Source organism: Mobula birostris, chromosome 9 (genome assembly GCF_030028105.1).
Source record: "Mobula birostris isolate sMobBir1 chromosome 9, sMobBir1.hap1, whole genome shotgun sequence".
In the NCBI taxonomy this organism is placed as follows: domain Eukaryota; kingdom Metazoa; phylum Chordata; class Chondrichthyes; order Myliobatiformes; family Myliobatidae; genus Mobula; species Mobula birostris.
This window is the reverse complement of record NC_092378.1, coordinates 19127586-19147136: the sequence shown is the minus strand read 5'-3', so window position 1 is coordinate 19147136 and position 19551 is coordinate 19127586. Positions and strand designations below refer to the sequence as shown.

The 19551-nt window shown below is 43.1% G+C and overlaps 1 protein-coding gene across 8 annotated transcripts in view; it reads right to left on the bottom strand.

The window, feature by feature from the left end:
* The window catches only part of LOC140202567 (ankyrin repeat domain-containing protein 26-like), a 121744-nt gene that overhangs the window by 71634 nt on the left and 30559 nt on the right, over positions 1-19551 (bottom strand). For 5 of the 8 annotated variants that reach the window (XM_072267567.1, XM_072267573.1, XM_072267572.1 and 2 more), the window contains 6 exons: positions 18753-18812; positions 16133-16217; positions 15970-16037; positions 12811-12924; positions 2478-2514; positions 2291-2360 (listed from right to left, as the gene is read on the bottom strand). In XM_072267567.1, the coding sequence (XP_072123668.1) occupies positions 2291-2360; positions 2478-2514; positions 12811-12924; positions 15970-16037; positions 16133-16217; positions 18753-18812 (434 nt within the window). The remainder of the gene's footprint in view (positions 1-2290; positions 2361-2477; positions 2515-12810; positions 12925-15969; positions 16038-16132; positions 16218-18752; positions 18813-19551) is intronic. The other 3 variants (XM_072267568.1, XM_072267569.1, XM_072267570.1) reach the window with 3 other exon arrangements.

Genomic DNA, 19551 nt, shown 5'->3' with positions numbered 1-19551 from the left:
TTCAAGCTTTTCTACCTTCTGCCCAGTGGAAGAAGGGAGAAGAAAGAATGACTGGTGCGGGAGAGCTCCTCGATTATAGCAGCTTTCCTGACGCAAGCAGGAAGTCAACGGAGGGGAGATTGGTTTACGTGATGGACTGGACTATGTTAACAGTCATCAATGACTATACAGAATTTTGTTAGCCCTCTGAGGAACTACCGGCATAGGTGTGCTTTCTTCGCTATGGCATCAACTTGTTAATAACATAATAAGCTTCTGTATTGATGTACTAGCACCTGCATCCTTAGGACAACTAATGAAGAGCTCTTAAAACATGTAGCTAATGTTATGAAAGCAAATGCCAATTTGGCCACATTAATACCGATGAAGGCATAAATGCTGGCCAGGACACTAAGACCTGCTCATTTTAAAAATAATCATATGGGGCTTTTTAGATCTAACGAAGCAGGTTTTCAGATTAATATATCCTTCTGAGGATGCAAAACTTCTGTTTTCAAAACTCAAATACTTCCAAAGATAATGTGACCTATCGTTGGATTTTTGCTTGAAATTAACCTAAGGTTCATACAATGCATTTTGGACCATGACTCTACCAATGAATAAAAGACATTTCCTTCCAGCTAGTTTCAAATTAACCTCTTTCCCTCTGGAGGTCCTTCCTTCACATCCATATAATCATCAGACCATTCATAATCCACTTTACTTCCTAAAGATCCACAAGCTACATGACTTTGATTGCCTCATCATTAATTTCACCTGTTCTTATCTGTTTACTTCCATGAACCGCTGGCAACCTTTGCTACTTTAACAGTTTCTAGTTTACTGGTCCTAAACAACTTGCTTTCAATCTGTGATTGTCTCAATCCCCTTTCATTTTAATGCCACACCAAAATGGGGCTATTTTCTTCAGGCCACAGACTTTGTCCAGGGTAACTTCTCCAAAACAGAGGTTGCAGTTACACTTGGCTTTGCAGGGCAGGCCAGATACTTAAATAACCATTATCGGACTCCTAATGCAGGCACTAAATTCTGAACTCTGTTTAATTATCAAGTGGACAGGGAAAGGTTTCAAGCTCGTTAATGCAAAAGTTCAAAGCATTTGATACAAGGTGCATTTCTTTGCCTGCCTAAACTTTAATTAACTTGAATTGTTTGACTTATGACATACTTTCAACATTAGTTTATCTTTTCAGCACTTCTGATTTAGTACACAGTTGCACAAAGTAGTTTTGTAAGCTAAACCCTCATTTTTTAAAAAGTGATAAATCATTGCAACAGATTTCCAGGAAGTCAGCTTGATGGCTTTTAATCTTCTAATCAGTAACAGCCATGTTCAACGACGAACTGCATTTTTAATGATCTGTCATGAAAAACACAATTTACTGTGGAATATGGCTAGCCAAGGATTTCCAACATAGCCAAGTGCAACTGGACCCTCTTCTTTGGAGAAGTTGGCCTTGGCAAAGCCTGTGACCTCAGTAAAGTAGCAAAAGGTCTGAATCTTAAGTGCCAAGCCCTTATCTTTAAAAAGTGACCCCTTGTTTCTAGATATGCCCACAAAGAACACATTCATCCCGTCTAGACTACACTCCTTTTTCTTTTGGAATGGCAAGGTCTGCAATGCCACTGAATTTGAATTTCCTTGTGAAAATAATTTATTCGCTCCAACTTTTTCTAATTTTGCTTCTTAATAAAAATGATTTATAATTCAAAATAAAGCCCTAGAATGCAACATTCCAATTAATTAAACAGTTACAGAAAATGGTTACAGTGGGATACAGAATTCCAGCAGAAAGATGATCGTGTGGATCGTCAGAGGCTTTTCCCCAGGGCTGAAATGGTTGCCACAAACGGACACAGGTTGAAGGTGCTGGGGAGTAGGTACAGAGGAGATGTCAGGGGTCAGTTTTTTGTATGCAGAGAGTGGTGAGTATGTGGAATGGGCTGCCGGCAACGGTGGTGGAGGTGAATACGATAGGGTCTTTTAAGAGACTTTTGGATAGGTACATGGAGCTTAGAAAAATACAGGGCTATGGGTAAGCCTAATAATTTCTAAGGTAGGGACATGTTGGGCACAATTTTGTGGGCCGAAGGGCCTGTACTGAGCTGTAGGTTTTCTATGTTTCTATGACCACCCCACCAAGTTCAAGCAGCATTCCTTTAATGAATATTGATATATGACACAGGTACCTACTTTAATAAAACTATTTCAGTGAAATACCATCATCGTTAGTCACTTAAGTTCAAAAATGAGATAACACAACAAATTATATCAATGGCAAATTACTACCTTGGAAGAACATGGCACATTATCTTCTTCATCTGAGGACAACCAGGAATCTACAGCACTCTTTGACTCCCTAAAAGTAAAACATTCAAAGAAAAATCTTACATGGACAAGAAAGTGACATAAAACCAATAAGAAATTAATCTACTTAAGAAATGTTTAAATTGCAACAGCAGTAGTTCCAACTTACTCACTGAAAGATTCTGTCAGAGAAATATCACCTATCACTGGAGAGCAAAGCAAATGATATACAGGTGAATTAGATTCATCCAAATTCATTTTAAGCTTTAGTTCATTCTCCAAATATTACGTTTATTGTTAAACAGAGAGAAAAAAGGACAGAATCCATTTGAGTATTACTGATTGCAGTTTTGTCCAGATGAAATTATTTTTCTACATTCATACACCATGTTCCCGTAGAAGGATCCATTATGAACATCAGACTCTCCATAAAGATATTATCTATATGCTAAACTTTGCTGGCCAGTGCTACAGTGGCAGCAGTACTAGACTTTGATGAAAATGGTCCTGGGTTTGAATTCAGCCAGACCCTTGCACAATTTTCATCTGAGCTGGGTTGAGCGTCAAGCTAGCAACTCGGCCTTGTAACAGACAAATGCTAAGGAAACAGCAGAAAAAATGTCCCCTGATGTGCCATAGATGCGTAAATGAACAACAATGCTCAATATCAGATATGTTATTGCATAAATTTTAATTATATCTATGCTTCTATATCTATATTCAAATCAATATTGCAACTTGCAAAATATGTTTAAAAATATGGCTTGAGGATGAGTACTCATTCTTCAATACTAGAAGCAAAGAGCTGACATTAAGCATAAGAAACAAAATAAGAATGCACAAAGATGTGGCAGGCCTAATAGGAAATTAGAGGAAAAATTCTTTGTACATGGAGGAAGACACTTTTAAAGGTTGATAATGTTGCACACGTTGATATAATTCCCCATTTGATCAATATTATGTATAAAGATCTTACATGAAATTACCACAGAAAAATATACGTATGACTCAGATGAATGAATCTCTCGGGAAGTCACAAGGGAAAAGTGGATTGAAGAAATCAGAAATAACAGCAAAAAAATGGAGCATATATCTGCTGGCAAGTCAGCATTCATCAAGGAATAGAACCAGGATTAACATTTTAGATGAATTGCTTGTCATCAGAATGGAGCCAATGTTACAAAGATTCTCAACAGGTACTTTCTAATACAGTAGAACATAGAAAATCTACAGCACAATGCAGGCCCTTTAACCCACAAAGCTGTGCCGAACACGTCCTTACCTTAGATATTACCTCGGGTTACCCATAGCCCTCTATATTTTTAAGCTCCATGTACCTATCCAGGAGCTTCTTAAAATACCCTATCGTATCCGCCTCCACCACCGTCGCCGGCAGCCCATTCCACACACCCAACACTCTCTATGTAAAAAACTTATCCCTGACATCTCCTCTGTACCTATTTCCAAGCACCTTAAAACTGTGCCCTCTAGTGTTAGTCATTTCAGCACTGGGAAAAAGCCTCTGACTATGCACACGACCAATGCCTCTCATCATCTCATTCTCCATTGCTCCCAGGGAGAAAAGGCGGAGTTCACTCAACCTATTCTCAAAAGGCATGCTCCCCAATCCAGGCAACATCCTCGTAAATCTCCACTGCACCCTTTCTATGGTTTCCACATCCTTCCTGTAGTGAGGCAACCAGAACTGAGCACAGTACTCCAAGTGGGGTCTGACCAGGATCCTATATAGCTGCAACATTACCTCTCTGCTCCTAAACTCAATCCCACGATTGATGAAGGCCAATGCACAGTATGCCTTCTTAACCACAAAGACAACCTGTGCAGCAGCTTTGAGTGTCCTATGGACTCGGACCACAAGATCCCTCTGATCCTCCACACTGCCAAGAGTCTTACCATTAATACTATATTCTGCCATCATATTTGACCTACCAAAATGAACCACTTCCTTGGTTGAACTCCATCTGCCACTCCTCAGCTCAGCCCTGTTTTGCATCTTATCAATGTTCCGTTTTAACTTCTGACAGCCCTCCACACTATCTACAATAGCTGCAACCTTTGTGTCATCAGAAAATTTACTAACCCATCCCTCCACTTCCTTATCCAGGTCATTTATAAAAATCATGAAGAGTAGGGGTCACAGAACAGATCCCTGAGGCACACCACTGGTCACTGACCTCCATGCAGAATGTGATCCGTCTACAACCAGTCTTTGCCTTCTGTGGGCAAGCTAGTTCTGGATCCACAAAGCAATGTCCCCTTGGATCCCATGCCTCCTTACTTTCTCAATAAGCTTTGCATGGGGTACCTTATAAAATGCCTTGCTGAAATCCATATACACTACATCTATTGCTCTACCTTCATCAATGCCTTTAGTCACATCTTCAAAAAAAATCAGTCGGGTTTATAAGGCACAACCTGCCTTTGATAAAGCCATGCTGACTATTCCTAATTATATTATGCTTCTCCAAATGTTCATAAATCCTGTCTCTCAGGATCTTGTCCATCAATTTACCAACAACTGAAGTAAGACTCACCGGTCTACAATTTCCTGGGCTATCTCTACTCCCTTTCTTGAATAAGGGAACAACATTCGCAACCCTCCAATCCCCTGGAACCTCTCCCATCCCCATTGATGATGCAAAGATCATTGCCAGAGGCTCAGCAATCTCCTCCCTCGCCTCCCACAGTAGCCTGGGGCACATCTCGTCTGGTCCAGGTGACTTATCCAACTTGAGGCATTCCAAAAGCTCCAGCACATCCTCCTTCTTAATATCTACGTGCTCGAGCTTTTCAGTCTGCTGTAATTCATCCCTACAATCGTCAAGATCCTTTTCCATAGTGAATACTGAAGCAAGTATACATTAAGTACCTTTGCTATCTCCTCCAGTTCCATACACATTTTTGCACTGTCACACTTGATTGGTCCTATTCTCTCACGTCTTATCCTCTTGCTCTTCACATATTTGTAGAATGCCTTGGGGTCTTCCTTAATCCTGTCCACCTAGGCCTTCTCATGGCCCCTTTTGGTTCTCCTAATTTCATTCTTAAACTCTTTCCTGCTAGCCTTGTAATCATCTAGATCTCTATCATTACCTAGTTTTTTGAACCTTTGGTAAGCTTTTCTTTTCGTCTTGACTAGATTTACAACAGCTGTTGTACACCACAGTTCCTGTACCCTACTATTCATTCCCTGTCTCATTGGACCATACCCATGGAGAACTCCATGCAAATATCCCGAACATTTGCCAGATTTCTTCAATACATTTCCGAGAACATCTGTTCCCAATTTATGCTTCCAAGTTCCTGCCCGATAGCCTCATATTTCTCCTTACTCCAATTAAACACTTTTAGAAACATAGAAAATAGGTGCAGTAGGCCATTCGGCCCTTCAAGCCTGCACTGCCATTCAGTATGATCATGGCTGATCATCCAACTCAGAACCCTGTACCAACCTTCCTTCCATACCCCCTGATCCCTTTAGCCACAAGGGCCATATCTAACTCCCTCTTAAATATAGCCAATGAACTGGCCTCAACTGTTTCCTGTGGCAGAGAATTCCACAGATTCACCACTCTCTGTGTGAAGAAGTTTTTCCTAATCTCGGTCCTAAAAGCCTTCCCCTTTATCCTCAAACTGTGACCCCTCGTTCTGGACTTCCCCAACATTGGGAATAATCTTCCTGCATCTAGCCTGTCCAATCCCTTTAGGATTTTATATGTTTCAATAAGATCCCCCCTCAATCTTCAAAATTCCAATGAGTATAAGCCTAGTCGATCCAGTCTTTCATCAGATGAAAGTCCTGCCATCCCAGGAATCAATCTGGTGAACCTTCTTTGTACTCCCTCTATGGCAAGGATGCCTTTCCCCAGATTAGGGGATCAAAACTGCACACAGTACTCCAGGTGTGGTCTCACCAAGGCCTTGTACAACTGCAGTAGTACCCCACTGCTCCCGTACTCCAATCCTCTCGCTATGAATGCCAGCATACCATTTGCCTTTTTCACCGCCTGCTGTACCTGCATGCCCACTTTCAATGACTGGTGTATAATGACACCCAGGTCTCGTTGCACCTCCCTTTTTCCTAATCGGCCACCATTCAGATAATAATCTGTTCTCCTGTTTTTGCCACCAAAGTGGATAACCTCACATTTATCCACATTAAATTGCATCTGCCATGAATTTGCCCACTCACCTAACCTATCCAAGTCATCCTGCTTCCTCTTAGCGCCCTCCTCACAGCTAACATTGCCGCCCAGCTTTGTGTCATCCGCAAACTTGGAGATGCTGCATTTAATTCCCTCATCTAAGTCATTAATATATATTGTGAACAACTGGGGTCCCAGCACTGAGCCTTGCGGTACCCCACTAGTCACTGCCTACCATTCTGAAAAGGTCCCGTTTATTCCCACTCTTTGCTTCCTGTCTGCCAAACAATTCTTTATCCACATCAACACCTTACCCCCAATACCGTGTGCTTTAAGTTTGCACACTAATCTCCTGTGTGGGACCTTGTCAAAAGCCTTTTGAAAATCCAAATATACCACATCCACTGGTTCTCCCCTATCCACTCTACTGGTTACATCCTCAAAAATTTCTATGAGATTTGTCAGACATGATTTTCCTTTCACAAATCCATGCTGACTTTGTCCGATGATTCCACCGCTTTCCAAATGTGCTGTTATCACATCTTTGATAACCGACTCTAGCATTTTCCCCACCACCGATGTCAGGCTAACCGGTCTATAGTTCCCCGGTTTCTCTCTCCCTCCTTTTTTAAAAGTGGGGTTACATTAGCCACCCTCCAATCCTCAGGAACTAGTCCAGAATCTAAAGAGTTTTGAAAAATTATCACTAATGCATCCACTATTTCTTGGGCTACTTCCTTAAGCACTCTGGGATGCAGACCATCTGGCCCTGGGGATTTATCTGCCTTTAATCCCTTCAATTTACCTAACACCACTTCCCTACTAACATGTATTTCCCTCAGTTCCTCCATCTCACTGGACCCTCTGTCCCCTACTATTTCCGGAAGATTATTTATTTCCTCCTTAGTGAAGACAGAACGAAAGTAGTTATTCAATTCGTCTGCCATGTCCTTGCTCCCCCTAATCAATTCACCTGTTTCTGTCTGTAGGGGACCTACATTAGTCTTAACCAATCTTTTTCTTTTCACATATCTATAAAAGCTTTTACAGTCAGTTTTTATGTTCCCTGCCAGTTTTCTCTCAATCTTTTTTCTCCTTCCTAATTAAGCCCTTTGTCCTCCTCTGCTGGACACTGAATTTCTCCCAGTTCTCAGGTGAGCCACTTTTTCTGGCTAACTTGTATGCTTCTTCTTTGGAATTGATACTATCCCTAATTTCCCTTGTCAGCCACAGGTGCACTATCTTCCTTGATTTATTCTTTTGCCAAACTGGGATGAACAATTGTTGTTGTTCATCCATGCGATCTTTAAATGCTTGCCATTGCAAATCCACCGTCAATCCTTTAAGTGTCATTTGCCAGTCTATCTTGGCTAATTCAAGTCTCATACCTTCAAAGTTACCCTTCTTTAAGTTCAGAACCTTTGTTTCTGAATTAACTGTGTCACTCTCCATCTCACGACAATTAACCCTTCCTCATTGCTCAATACCCAGTCTAGAATACCCTCCTCTCTAGTTGGTTCCTCGACATGTTGGTTCAAAAAACCATCCTGCATACATTCCAGGAAATCCTCTTTGTCACCACCCTTACCAATTTGGTTCACCCAACCTATATGTAGATTGAAGTCACCCATTATAACTGCTGTTCTTGAACCATAGAACCATAGAAACTACAGCACAGAACAGGCCTTTTGGCCCTTCTTGGCTGCGCCAAACCATTTTCTGCCTAGTCCCACTGACCTGCACATGGACCATATCCCTCCATACACCTCCCATCCATGTATCTGTCCAATTTATTCTTAAATGTTAAAAAAGAACCCGCATTTACCACCTCGTCTGGCAGCTCATTCCATACTCCCACCACTCTCTGTGTGAAGAAGCCCCCCCCTAATGTTCCCTTTAAACTTTTCCCCCCTCACCCTTAACCCATGTCCTCTGGTTTTTTTCTCCCTTTGCCTCAGTGGAAAAAGCCTGCTTGCATTCACTCTATCTATACCCATCATAATTTTATATACCTCTATCAAATCTCCCCTCATTCTTCTATGCTCCAGGGAATAAAGTCCTAACCTATTCAACCTTTCTCTGTAACTGAGTTTCTCAAGTCCCGGCAACATCCTTGTAAACCTTCTCTGCACTCTTTCAACCTTATTGCACACATTTCTGATTTCTTGTTTAATACCATCCCCAACCTCACTACTACTGTTAGGTGGCCTGTACAAAACTCCCACCAGGGTTTTCTGCCCCTTAGTGTTATGCAGCTCTACCCATATCAATTCCACATCCTCCCGGCTAGTGTCCTTCCTTTTTATTGCATTAATCTCCTCTCTAACCAGTTATGCTACCCCACCTCCTTTTCTTTCATGTCTATCCTTCCTGAATATTGAATATCCCTGAATGTTGAGCTCCCATCCTTGGTCACCCTGGAGCCATGTCTCTGTGATCCCAAGTATATCATATTCATTAATAACAATCTGCACTTTTAATTCATCCACCTTGTTACGAATGCTCCTTGCATTGACACACAAAGCCTTCAGGCTCGCTTTTCCAACACTCTCAGCCTTTATAAAATTATGTTGAAAAGTGGCCCTTTTTGATTTTTGCCCTGGATTTGCTGGCCTGCTACTTATACTTTTCACCTTATTACGTTTTGCTTCTACCCTCATTTTACACCCCTCTGTCTCTCTGCACTTGTTCCCATCCCCCTGTTGTGAACTAACCTCCTCTCTCCTAGTCTCCTTAATTTGATTCCCACCCCCCAACCATCCTAGTTTAAAGTCACCTCAGTAGCCCTCGCAAATCTCTCCGCCAGGATATTGGTCCCCCTAGGATTCAGGTGTAACCCGTCCTTTTGTACAGGTCACACCTGCGCCAAAAGAGGTCCCAATGATCCAAAAATTTGAATCCCTGCCCCCTGCTCCAATCCCTCAGCCACGCATTTATCCTCCACCTCATTGCATTCTTAATCTCACTGTCGCGTGGCACAGGCAGTAATCCCGAGATTACTACCTTTGCGGTCCTTTTTCTCAACTCCCTTCCTAACTCCCTATATTCTCCTTTCAGGACCTCTTCCCTTTTCCTACCTATGTCATTGGTACCTATATGTACCACGACCTCTGGCTCCTCACCCTCCCCACTTCAGGATATCTTTGACACGATCAGAAATATCCTGGACCCTGGCACCAGGGAGGCAAACTACCATCCGGGTCGCTGGACTGCGTCCACAGAATAGCCAATCTGACCCCCTTACTATCGAGTCCCCTATTACTACTGCCCTCCTCTTCCTTTCCCTACCCTTCTGAGCTACAGGGCCGGACTCTGTGCCAGAGGCATGGCCACTGCCGCTTCCCCCAGGTAAGCTGTCCCCCCCAACATTAGTCAAACAGGAGTACCTACTGTCAAGGGGCACAGCCACTGGGGTACTCTCTATTACCTGACTCTTCCCCTTCCCCCTCCTAACCGTGACCCACTTGTCTGCCTCCCGTGGCCCCGGTGTGACCACCTGCCTGTAAATCCTCTCTATCAACACCTCACTCTGCCTGACCAGACAAAGGTCATCGAGCTGCAGCTCCAGTTCCCTAACGTGGTCCCTTAGGAGCTGCATCTCGGCGCACCTGGCGCAGATGTGGACGTCCGGGAGGCTTGGAGTCTCCAGGGCCTCCCAAATCCGGCACCGAGACCAACAAACTGCCCTCACACTCATACTGCCCCTCTCCTCAAATAACAACAAAAAATGAATACCAAACCTTCCTGGCCACGCCCGTTTCCGCCTAAGCCCGTTGAGCCGAAGCCCTTAAGCCTTCACTCTGCTCCCGGCTCACTCTGCCGCCCGCAAACTATGCTGCCCGCTGTATGAGGCTGTGTTCCTTTTAAGTCTTCCGCGCTTCACTGCCCGATGTCACACGCCTGCGCAGTCCTGCCTTTCTGAACGCCGATGGAATAAAAACTGAAAAATTCAAAAATGGCTTCCTCCACACTCCCGCTCTGATTCTCAGACTTCCTTCTTCCAACTTGTCTGTTCCTATCCCTCTCCAATGCTATAGTACAGGAGATAGAATCTATTCACCATTATCAGAACTCAATTTTACACTGCAGTACTTTTAAAGTCAGGCAAAAAAAATCTGCTAGTAAGACATCAACTACCCGCTATCAACTGCCAATGCTCTTCTCCACTAGTCGGTTTGTTCTGATTTACTTTATGGTAATAAAATATATGCGTAAGCAATGTACATCTTTCAAAGTAGCATCATGCATTGAAACAGCAGTTAATAAAGCAGGTGTGAGTCTGTGCTTCATTACTAGAGGCACAGAAATTAGTTTGGATTGCTACAATATTGCCACATTTGGAACACTGAATCCAATTCCGGTTACCACATTTTGGTTCCAGGAAAAATGAATTTCAATTACAGGTTGACCACCTCGAATCCGGCAATCAGTGGTCCGCTTTCACCACTGGTTCGGACACAATTTGTGGCTGCCTAAGTTCAAATTTCTCATGTTGCTGCACCAACCCATCGCCACGGTTTTGGTGGCCCCATTAGCAGAATCAGCTGTTTGCATGGTCTTCAAAAGAAGCAAGTCAGTCCCCTGTGTTATTCTGCACTTATTTTTATAACCTGTGCTTATCCAGTCCCAGTCATGTCTTAATTGAATAAAGGAAGTGCTTCTCATGGTGTAAAGCACAAACACCATACGTTATCTATACAGGAAAGATGGAAGTTCTGAAAAAACTCGACGGTGGTGTGCCTGTGAAAAGCATATGTGACTTGTATAACATTGGATCCTTACAGTTAACGATATAAAGAAACAAAAAGAAAAGTTGTTTTCTCCCAGTGGCCACACATTTCAATTCCACATCCCATTCCCATTCTGATATATCTATCCATGGCCTCCTCTACTGTAAAGCTCTGGTCTATGGTCAGGCCACACTCAGATCCCCTCCAGTTCGCCTACCAGCCCCGACTAGGAGTTGAGGATGCCATCGTCTACCTGCTGAACCGTGTCTACGCCCACCTGGACAAGCCAGCGAGCACTGTGAGGACCATGTTTTTTGACTTCTCCAGTGCGTTCAGCATCATCCGCTCTGCTCTGCTGGGGGAGAAGCTGACAGCGATGCAGGTGAATGCTTCCCTGGTATCATGGATTCTTGACTACCTGACTGGCAGACCACAGTACGTGTGCTTGCAACACTCTGTCTGACAGAGTGATCAGCAGCACTGGGGCTCCACAGGGGACTGTCTTGTCTCCCTTTCTCTTCACCATTTACACCTCGGACTTCAACTACTGCACAGAGTCTTGTCATCTTCAAAAGTTTTCGGATGACTCTGCCATAGTTGGATGCATCAGCAAGGGAGATGAGGCTGAGTACAGGGCTACGGTAGGAAACTTTGTCACATGGTGTGAGCAGAATTATCTGCAGCCTAATGTGAAAAAGACTAAGGAGCTGGTGGTAGACCTGAGGAGAGCTAAGGTACCGGTGACCCGTTTCCATCCAGGGGGTCAGTGTGGACCTGGTGGAGGATTACAAATACCTGGGGATACGAATTGACAATAAACTGGACTGGTCAGAGAACACTGAGGCTGTCTACAAGAAGGGTCAGAGCCGTCTCTATTTCCTGAGGAGACTGAGGTCCTTTAACATCTGCCGGACGATGCTGAGGATGTTCTATGAGTCCAGTGTGATCATGTTTGCTGTTGTGTGCTGGGGCAGCAGGCTGAGGGTAGCAGACACCAGCAGAATCAACAAACTCATTCGTAAGGCCAGTGATGTTGTGGGGATGGAACTGGACTCTCTCACGGTGGTGTCTGAAAAGAGGATGCTGTCTAAGTAGCATGCCATCTTGGTCAATGTCTCCCATCCACTACATAATGTACTGGGTGGGCACAGGAGTACATTCAGCCAGAGACTCATTCCACCGAGATGCAGCACAGAGCGTCGTAGGAAGTCATTCCTCTGCCTGTGGCCATCAAACCCTACAACTCCTCCCTTGGCGGGTCAGACACCCTGAGCCAATAGGCTGGTCCTGGACAATTTCATAATTCACTGGCATAATTTACATGTTACTATTTAACTATTTATGGTTCTATTACTATTTATTATTTATGGTGCAACTGTAACGAAAACAAATTTCCCCCGGGATCAATAAAGTACGACTATGACTAAAGATGATGCCACACTCAGGTTGGAGGAACAACACCCTATATTCTGCCTGGGTAGCCTCCAACCTGATGGCATGAACATTGACTTCTCTAACTTCTGCTAATGCCCCACCTTCCCCTTGTACCCCATCCGTTATTTATTTATATACACATATTCTTTCTTTCTCTCTCCGTCGAATGTACCTCTTCCTAGCGATGCTGCCTGGCCTGCTGTGCTCATCAGCAACTTTGATGTGTGTTGCTTAGCAAGAAAAGTTGCTCCAGTTCTTCGCTGACAGCAAGCCAATAAAAACAGATCTGCACAAGGAAAACAATAAAAAATGGAAGATGTTCACAGCTAGATAAAGTTCTCATAAAGTGGTTTAAATTCTGCGTCAAGATGTAAGTAAATACAGATACCTTGTAAGTCGCAGGCGCGTGACGTCAACAGGACAGCGCGGAGAGTTTAAAAAGGAGACCACCCTGTACAGCGGGCAGCTGTCGGAGCGGGCAGTGGAGTGAGCGGTAGCAGAGTGTAGGGCTTTGGCTTCAACGGGCTTTGGCGGAAAACGGGAAGAGGCCAGAGCTAAGCAGCAACTCTTTTTTTCTCCCCCCGCTCCCTTTCGCGAATTGGCCCAGACAGACAGGAACAGCAGGGCTCTCACAGCTAACAGTACGAGCTAACAGTTTAATAAGTTCATCTGTTTGGCGAGGTAAGTGGGTGAGTAGACTTACTTTTCCTGTTTCATTCACCTAGAATTAGATAGCATGCCTGCAGGGTTAGTGCTTTGTTCAGGGTGTCAGATGTGGGAATCCTGGGAGACCTCCGGCCTCCCTGATGCCCACATCTGCGCCAGGTGCACCGAGATGCAGCTCCTCAGGGACCGTGTTAAGGATTTGGAGCTACAGCTTGATGACCTACTGCTTATGAGGAAAAGTGAAGATGTGATAGATAGCAGCTACAGGGAGGTAGTTTATCCCTAGGCTACAGGGGTCAGAAAAATGGTTCACTGTCAAGAGAGGGAAAGGAAATGCCCGGATAGTGGAGAGCACACCTGTGGCTGTCCCCCTCAGCAACAAATATCTTGTTCTGGATGCTGTTGAGGGGAATGACCTGACAGGGGACGCCCACGGTGACCGGGTCTCTGGCACTGAGCCTGGTGCAGTTGTGCAGGAGAGAAGGAGGGAGAAGAGGAATGCGGTAGTCATAGGGGATTCCATAGTCAGGGGAACGGACAGGAGATTCTGTGAGCCTGATTGAGATACCCCCATGGTGTGTTGCCTCCCAGGTGCCAGGATAAGGGATGGCTTGGATCGGGTCCAGAATATTCTGAAGGGGGAGGGTGAGCAGCCAGTTGTCTTGGTACATGTTGGTACCAATGACATAGACAGGACAAAGCAGGAGGTCCTGAAGACAGATTTCTGGGAGTTAAGAAGGAAGCTGAGAAGCAGGATCTCCAGGGTAGTAATCTCGGGATTGCTACCTGCACCACGTGCTAGCGAGGGCAAGAATAGTAGGATCAGGCAGATGAATGCGTGGCTGAGAGACTGGTGCAGGGGACAGATTCTTGGATAATTGGGATCTCTTTCGGGGGAAGTATGACCTGTTCAAAAAGGACAGGTTACACCTGAACCCCAAGGGGACCAATATCCAGGCGGGAAAGTTTAATAGAGCTGTTAGGGAGGGTTTAAGCTAATTTGGCAGGGGGATGGGAACCGGAATGATAGAGCGGAGGAAGGGGAAAGCAGAAATAAATCCAAGATAGTGAGCAGTAAAGATGTCAGGAAAGACAGGCAGGTGATGAGGCAAATTTGTAGCCATTGGGATGAGTTGAAGTGCAATAAAGTTGCAGTAAAATCAAAGCGAAAAGTACCAAATACTGGTCGTAAGGTGTTATACTTAACTGCACGCAGCATAAGGAATAAGGTGGATGATCTTGTCGTACAGCTACAGATTGGCAGGTATGATATTGTGGCCATCACTGAGACGTGGCTAAAGGATGTGTGTCTCTGGGAGCTGAACGTCCAAGGATACACGGTGTATCAGAAGGATAGGAAGGTAGGCAGAAGGGGAGGCGTGGCTTTATTGGTAAGAAATGATATTAAATCATTAGAAAGAGGTGATATAGGATCGGAAGGTGCAGAATCTTTATGGGTTGAGCTAAGAAATCGCAGGGGTAACAGGACCCTGATGGCAGTTATTTATAGGCCTCCAAACAGCTGCAGTGATGGGGACTACAAATTACAACAGGAAATAGAAAACGCTTGTCAGAAGGGCAGTGTTATGATAATTGTGGGGGATTTTAACATGCGAGTGGATTGGGAAAATCAGGTTGGCACTGGATCTCAAGAGAGAGAATTTGTAGAATGTCTGCGAGATGGCTTTTTAGAACAGCTTGTTGTTGAGCCTACTAGGGGATTGGGTATTGTGTAATGAACCGGAGGTGATTAGAGAGATTGAGGTGAAGGAACCCTTCGGAGACAGTGATCATAACATGATTGAGTTCAGTGTGAAATTTGAAAAAGAGAAGCCGAAATCTCATGTGTCGGTATTTCAGTGGAGTAAAGGAAATGACAGTGCCATGAGAGAGGAACTGGCCAAAGTTGACTGGAGAGGGACACTGGTGGGAAAGACAGCAGAGCAGCAGTGGCTGGAGTTTATGCGAGAAGTGAGGAAGGTGCAAGACAGGTATTTTCCAAAAAAGAAGAAATTTTCGAACGGAAAAAGGATGCAACCGTGGTTGACAAGAGAAGTCAAAGCCAAAGTTAAAGCAAAGGAGAGGGCATACAAGGAAGTAAAAATTAGTAGGAAGACAGAGGATTGGGAAGTTTTGAAAAGCTTACAAAAGGAAACTAAGAAGGTCATTAAGAGGGAAAAGATTAACTATGAAAGGAAGCGAGCAAATAATATCAAAGATACTAAGAGCTTTATCAAGTATATAAAGAGTAAAAGACAGGTGAGAGTAGATATAGGACCAGTAGAAAATGATGCTGGAGAAATTGTAATGGGAGATAAGGAGATGGCAGAGGAAGTGAACGAGTATTTTGCATCAGTCTTCACTGAGGAAGACATCAGCAGTATACCGGACACTCAAGGGTGGCAGGGAGGAGAAGTGTGTGCAGTCACAATTACGACAGAGAAAGCACTCAGGAAGCTGAATAGTCTAAAGGTAGATAAATCTCCCGGACCAGATGGAATGCACCCGTGTGTTCTGAAGGAGGTAGCTGTGGAGATTGCGGAGGCATTAACGATGATCTTTCAGGAGTCGATGGATTCTGGCATGGTTCCAGAGGACTGGAGGATTGCAAATGTCACTCCGCTATTTAAGAAGGGGGCAAAGAAGCAAAAAGGAAATTATAGACCTGTTAGCTTGACATCGGTGGTTGGGAAGTTGTTGGAGTCGATTGTCAAGAATGAAGTTACAGAGTACCTGGAGGCATATGACAAGATAGGCAGAACTCAGCAAGGATTCCTTAAAGGAAAATTCTGCCTGACAAACCTAATACAATTTTTTGAGGAACTTACCAGTAGGCTAGACAAGGAAGATGCAGTGGATGTTGTATACTTGGATTTTCAGAAGGCCTTTGACAAGGTGCCATACATGAGGCTACTTAACAAGATAAGAGACATGGAATTACGGGAAAGTTACACGCATAGATAGAGCGTTGGCTGATTGGCAGGAAACAGAGAGTGGGAATAAAGGTATCCTATTCTGGTTGGCTGCCGGTTACCAGTGGTGTTCCACAGGGATCCGTGTTGGGACCACTTCTTTTTACATTGTACATCAACAATTTGGATTATGGAATAGATGGCTCTGTGGCTAAGTTTGCTGACTATACGAAGATAGGCGGAGGGGCCGGTAGTGCTGAGGAAACGGAAAGTCTGCAGAGAGACTTGGATAGATTGGAAGAATGGGCAAAGAAATGGCAAATGAAATACAATGTTGGAAAGTTTATGGTTATGCACTTTGGCAGAAGAAATAAACGGGCAAACTATTATTTAAATGGGGAAAGAATTCGAAGTTCTGAGATGCAACGGGACTTGGGAGTCCTCATACAGGATACCCTCAAGGTTAACCTCCAGGTTGAGTCGGTAGTGAAGAAGGCAAATGCAATGTTGGCATTCATTTCTAGAGGAATAGATTATAGGAGCAGGGATGTGATGTTGAGGCTCTATAAGGCGCTGGTGAGACCTCACTTGGAGTACTGTGGGCAGTTTTGGTCTCCTTATTTAAGAAAGGATGTGTTGACGTTAGAGAGGGTACAGAGAAGATTCACTAGAATGATTCCGGGAATGAGAGGGTTATCATATGAGGAACATTTGTCTGCTCTTGGACTGTATTTCTTGGAGTTTAGAAGAATGAGAGGAGTCCTCATAGAAACATTTCGAATGTTGAAAGGCATGGACAGAGTGGATGTGGCAAAGTTGTTTCCCATGATGGGGGAGTCTAGTTCGAGGGGGCATGACTGAAGGATTGAAGGGCGCCCATTCAGAACAGAAACGCGAAGAAATTTTTTTAGCCAGAGGGTGGTGAATCTATGGAATTCGTTGCCACGGGCAGCAGTGGAGGCCAAGTCATTGGGTGTATTTAAGGCAGAGATTGATAGGCATCTGAGTAGCCAGGGCATCAATGGTTATGGTGAGAAGGCGGGGGAGTGGGACTAAATGGGAGAATGGATCAACTCATGATAAAATGGCGGAGCAGACTCGATGGGCCAAAAGGCCGACTTCTGCTCCTTTGTCTTATGGTATTTTGCCTGAACTGTACTTCAATAAATTTCGCTTGCTTTTCATTTGTCATTTCTTTTTTCTATATTATCCAAGGGTGTGGAGATCATTAAGTGGGTTAGAAGAGTTTATTTAATCCTAACCTAACTACCTAAGATTGGGCAGAATCACTAATCCAGCACTTACACAGGTCCCAATCATTCTGGATTTGTGGTGGTCAACCAGTATAAAATTACATTAGACAAGTGGGTCAGCTCTCCTTTAGCAAAGAAATCATAAGAGATTTAATGGAAATAGAGGTCGCAATGTTTTTAAATAAAGCAAGCTGAGAGAAGTTGGCTCTACTAGTACATGGTTCAAGAACAAGAATCAGATTTAAATGATTTAGCAAAAGATGTAATGAAAGGCTATGAGAATAAATTTTGTATTTGTTGCTGAGTGGTTATGACTACAAATTGCAGTTATTAAGGATATTGGAAACAAGAATGAAAATGCTAAATGTGTAAAAAAAAAATCAGCATTTCATTTCATTTTGTAACACCAATGGAATATAAATATATATCTAATGCAAAGAACAGAGAATTGTTTTCGATCCTTATGTTTATATAAACTTAGGACATTACCAGCTGTTTCAGGTGGAATAGCAGATGTTTCTTCATATAACTGCCAGTGAGCTCAGCATAAGTCCTAAGCACACTGGAAAGGTTTGCCAATGTTTCCATGACTGCTCTGTAACATTAGATCTCTCAGAGTTCAATGGTGGACAGTAAAATGTGGCCATTAATTTTATTAATTTCTGATAGCACCGGAACATTTTGGACATTTCTTATTGTCAGAAGCATTCGTAACATTTTGGTAGGTTTACCTGCCTAACAACCATTGGTGGCAGAGTTTGTGAAGACATTCACTCTAGTCCTTCCCACTACCGGCACCTTTCTGTGCTATCACTTACAATTAAAAGGTGCTACCAGAGATATGGGAAAGTCTGGCACTTTGCAGCAGGTGATTAACAGAGGGGATGAAAGAAGTGTGTTATAAATACTGGACCAATGAGAGCATATTGAAATATATTTTTAGATTTATATCTAACAAAATAAATTGATATGCAAGTTTCAGGTCATAGGCACAAGATAGATGGAAAAATAGCTCAATAAAATGTAGAAATATTCTGTTGTTCAACAAGATGGCAAATGGTACTACATTCCCATCTCCACCTCTAAATAGACATAAGAGTCAGAGAAAACAGAATAAAATATAATTTTGGTAGTCAAAATTAATTTAGTCACAGTTCAAATCTTCTGAAAGTTATACAATCCATGACATACAGCAATTATTTATACAAAATCCAATTCTTTATGTTCACAAAGTTAGTACTGTGCAAAAGGGAACAAAAGGTAGATGTCACATTTAATACTACCTTTTACAGAACGTCTTGATCTTGACTTCAGTTTAGGACTCTCCTGATATTCTGTATCGACTGGAGTGGCCATAAGGAATAGATGAAAAAAAATCAGGAACAAGGGAAAATAGAACTCTAAACATAGCTCTAAACAAATGACAAACAGGAAAACATCATCTAAAAAGGTTTTTTTTCCTAGATTGTGCGATTATTGAAATAAGACACGAGTTGCCTGGGTCTTTATTCGACATCACCTAACAAGATGGAAATGTGGGTCCAAGGCAGATATTACAATTACTCAGAGTGGAGAGCTTCTTCATTTTTCACAATGAACAGCTTTCTGGAAACTAATGAATAAATATTTGTCGCTAGAGCCATGATAAATATATCTTTCCAGAGTAACTTAAACAAAATCATGCTGAAGCATTAGAGTCCAGGATACTGCATGAAATTATTGTTCCATTTCTTTCAACCAGATTCTTTTCATTGTCAGTGGTTAGGATAAAAGTATGCAATTAGCTATGAAACTTAATCATAACACACAGCTCTTGATTTACTAATGTTGATATTGGTTGCTGAATTAAAAACACTGCACATTCAAAGCATTAAAAAACCGCAAAACACGAAGATCAGCTTCTACAAAAGTCCAATCGAAGCAAGATCCAATACCAATGAAAGAACTTTCCACTTGGCTTAAGCAATTCCCTGATGGGAATTTGAGACAGAATAATAGGGATTTTCTTAACATAGATACCACTACCACTCATGGTAGAGGAAACAGACCAGCTAAGTCTCCCATTCTTTACCATACATTGAC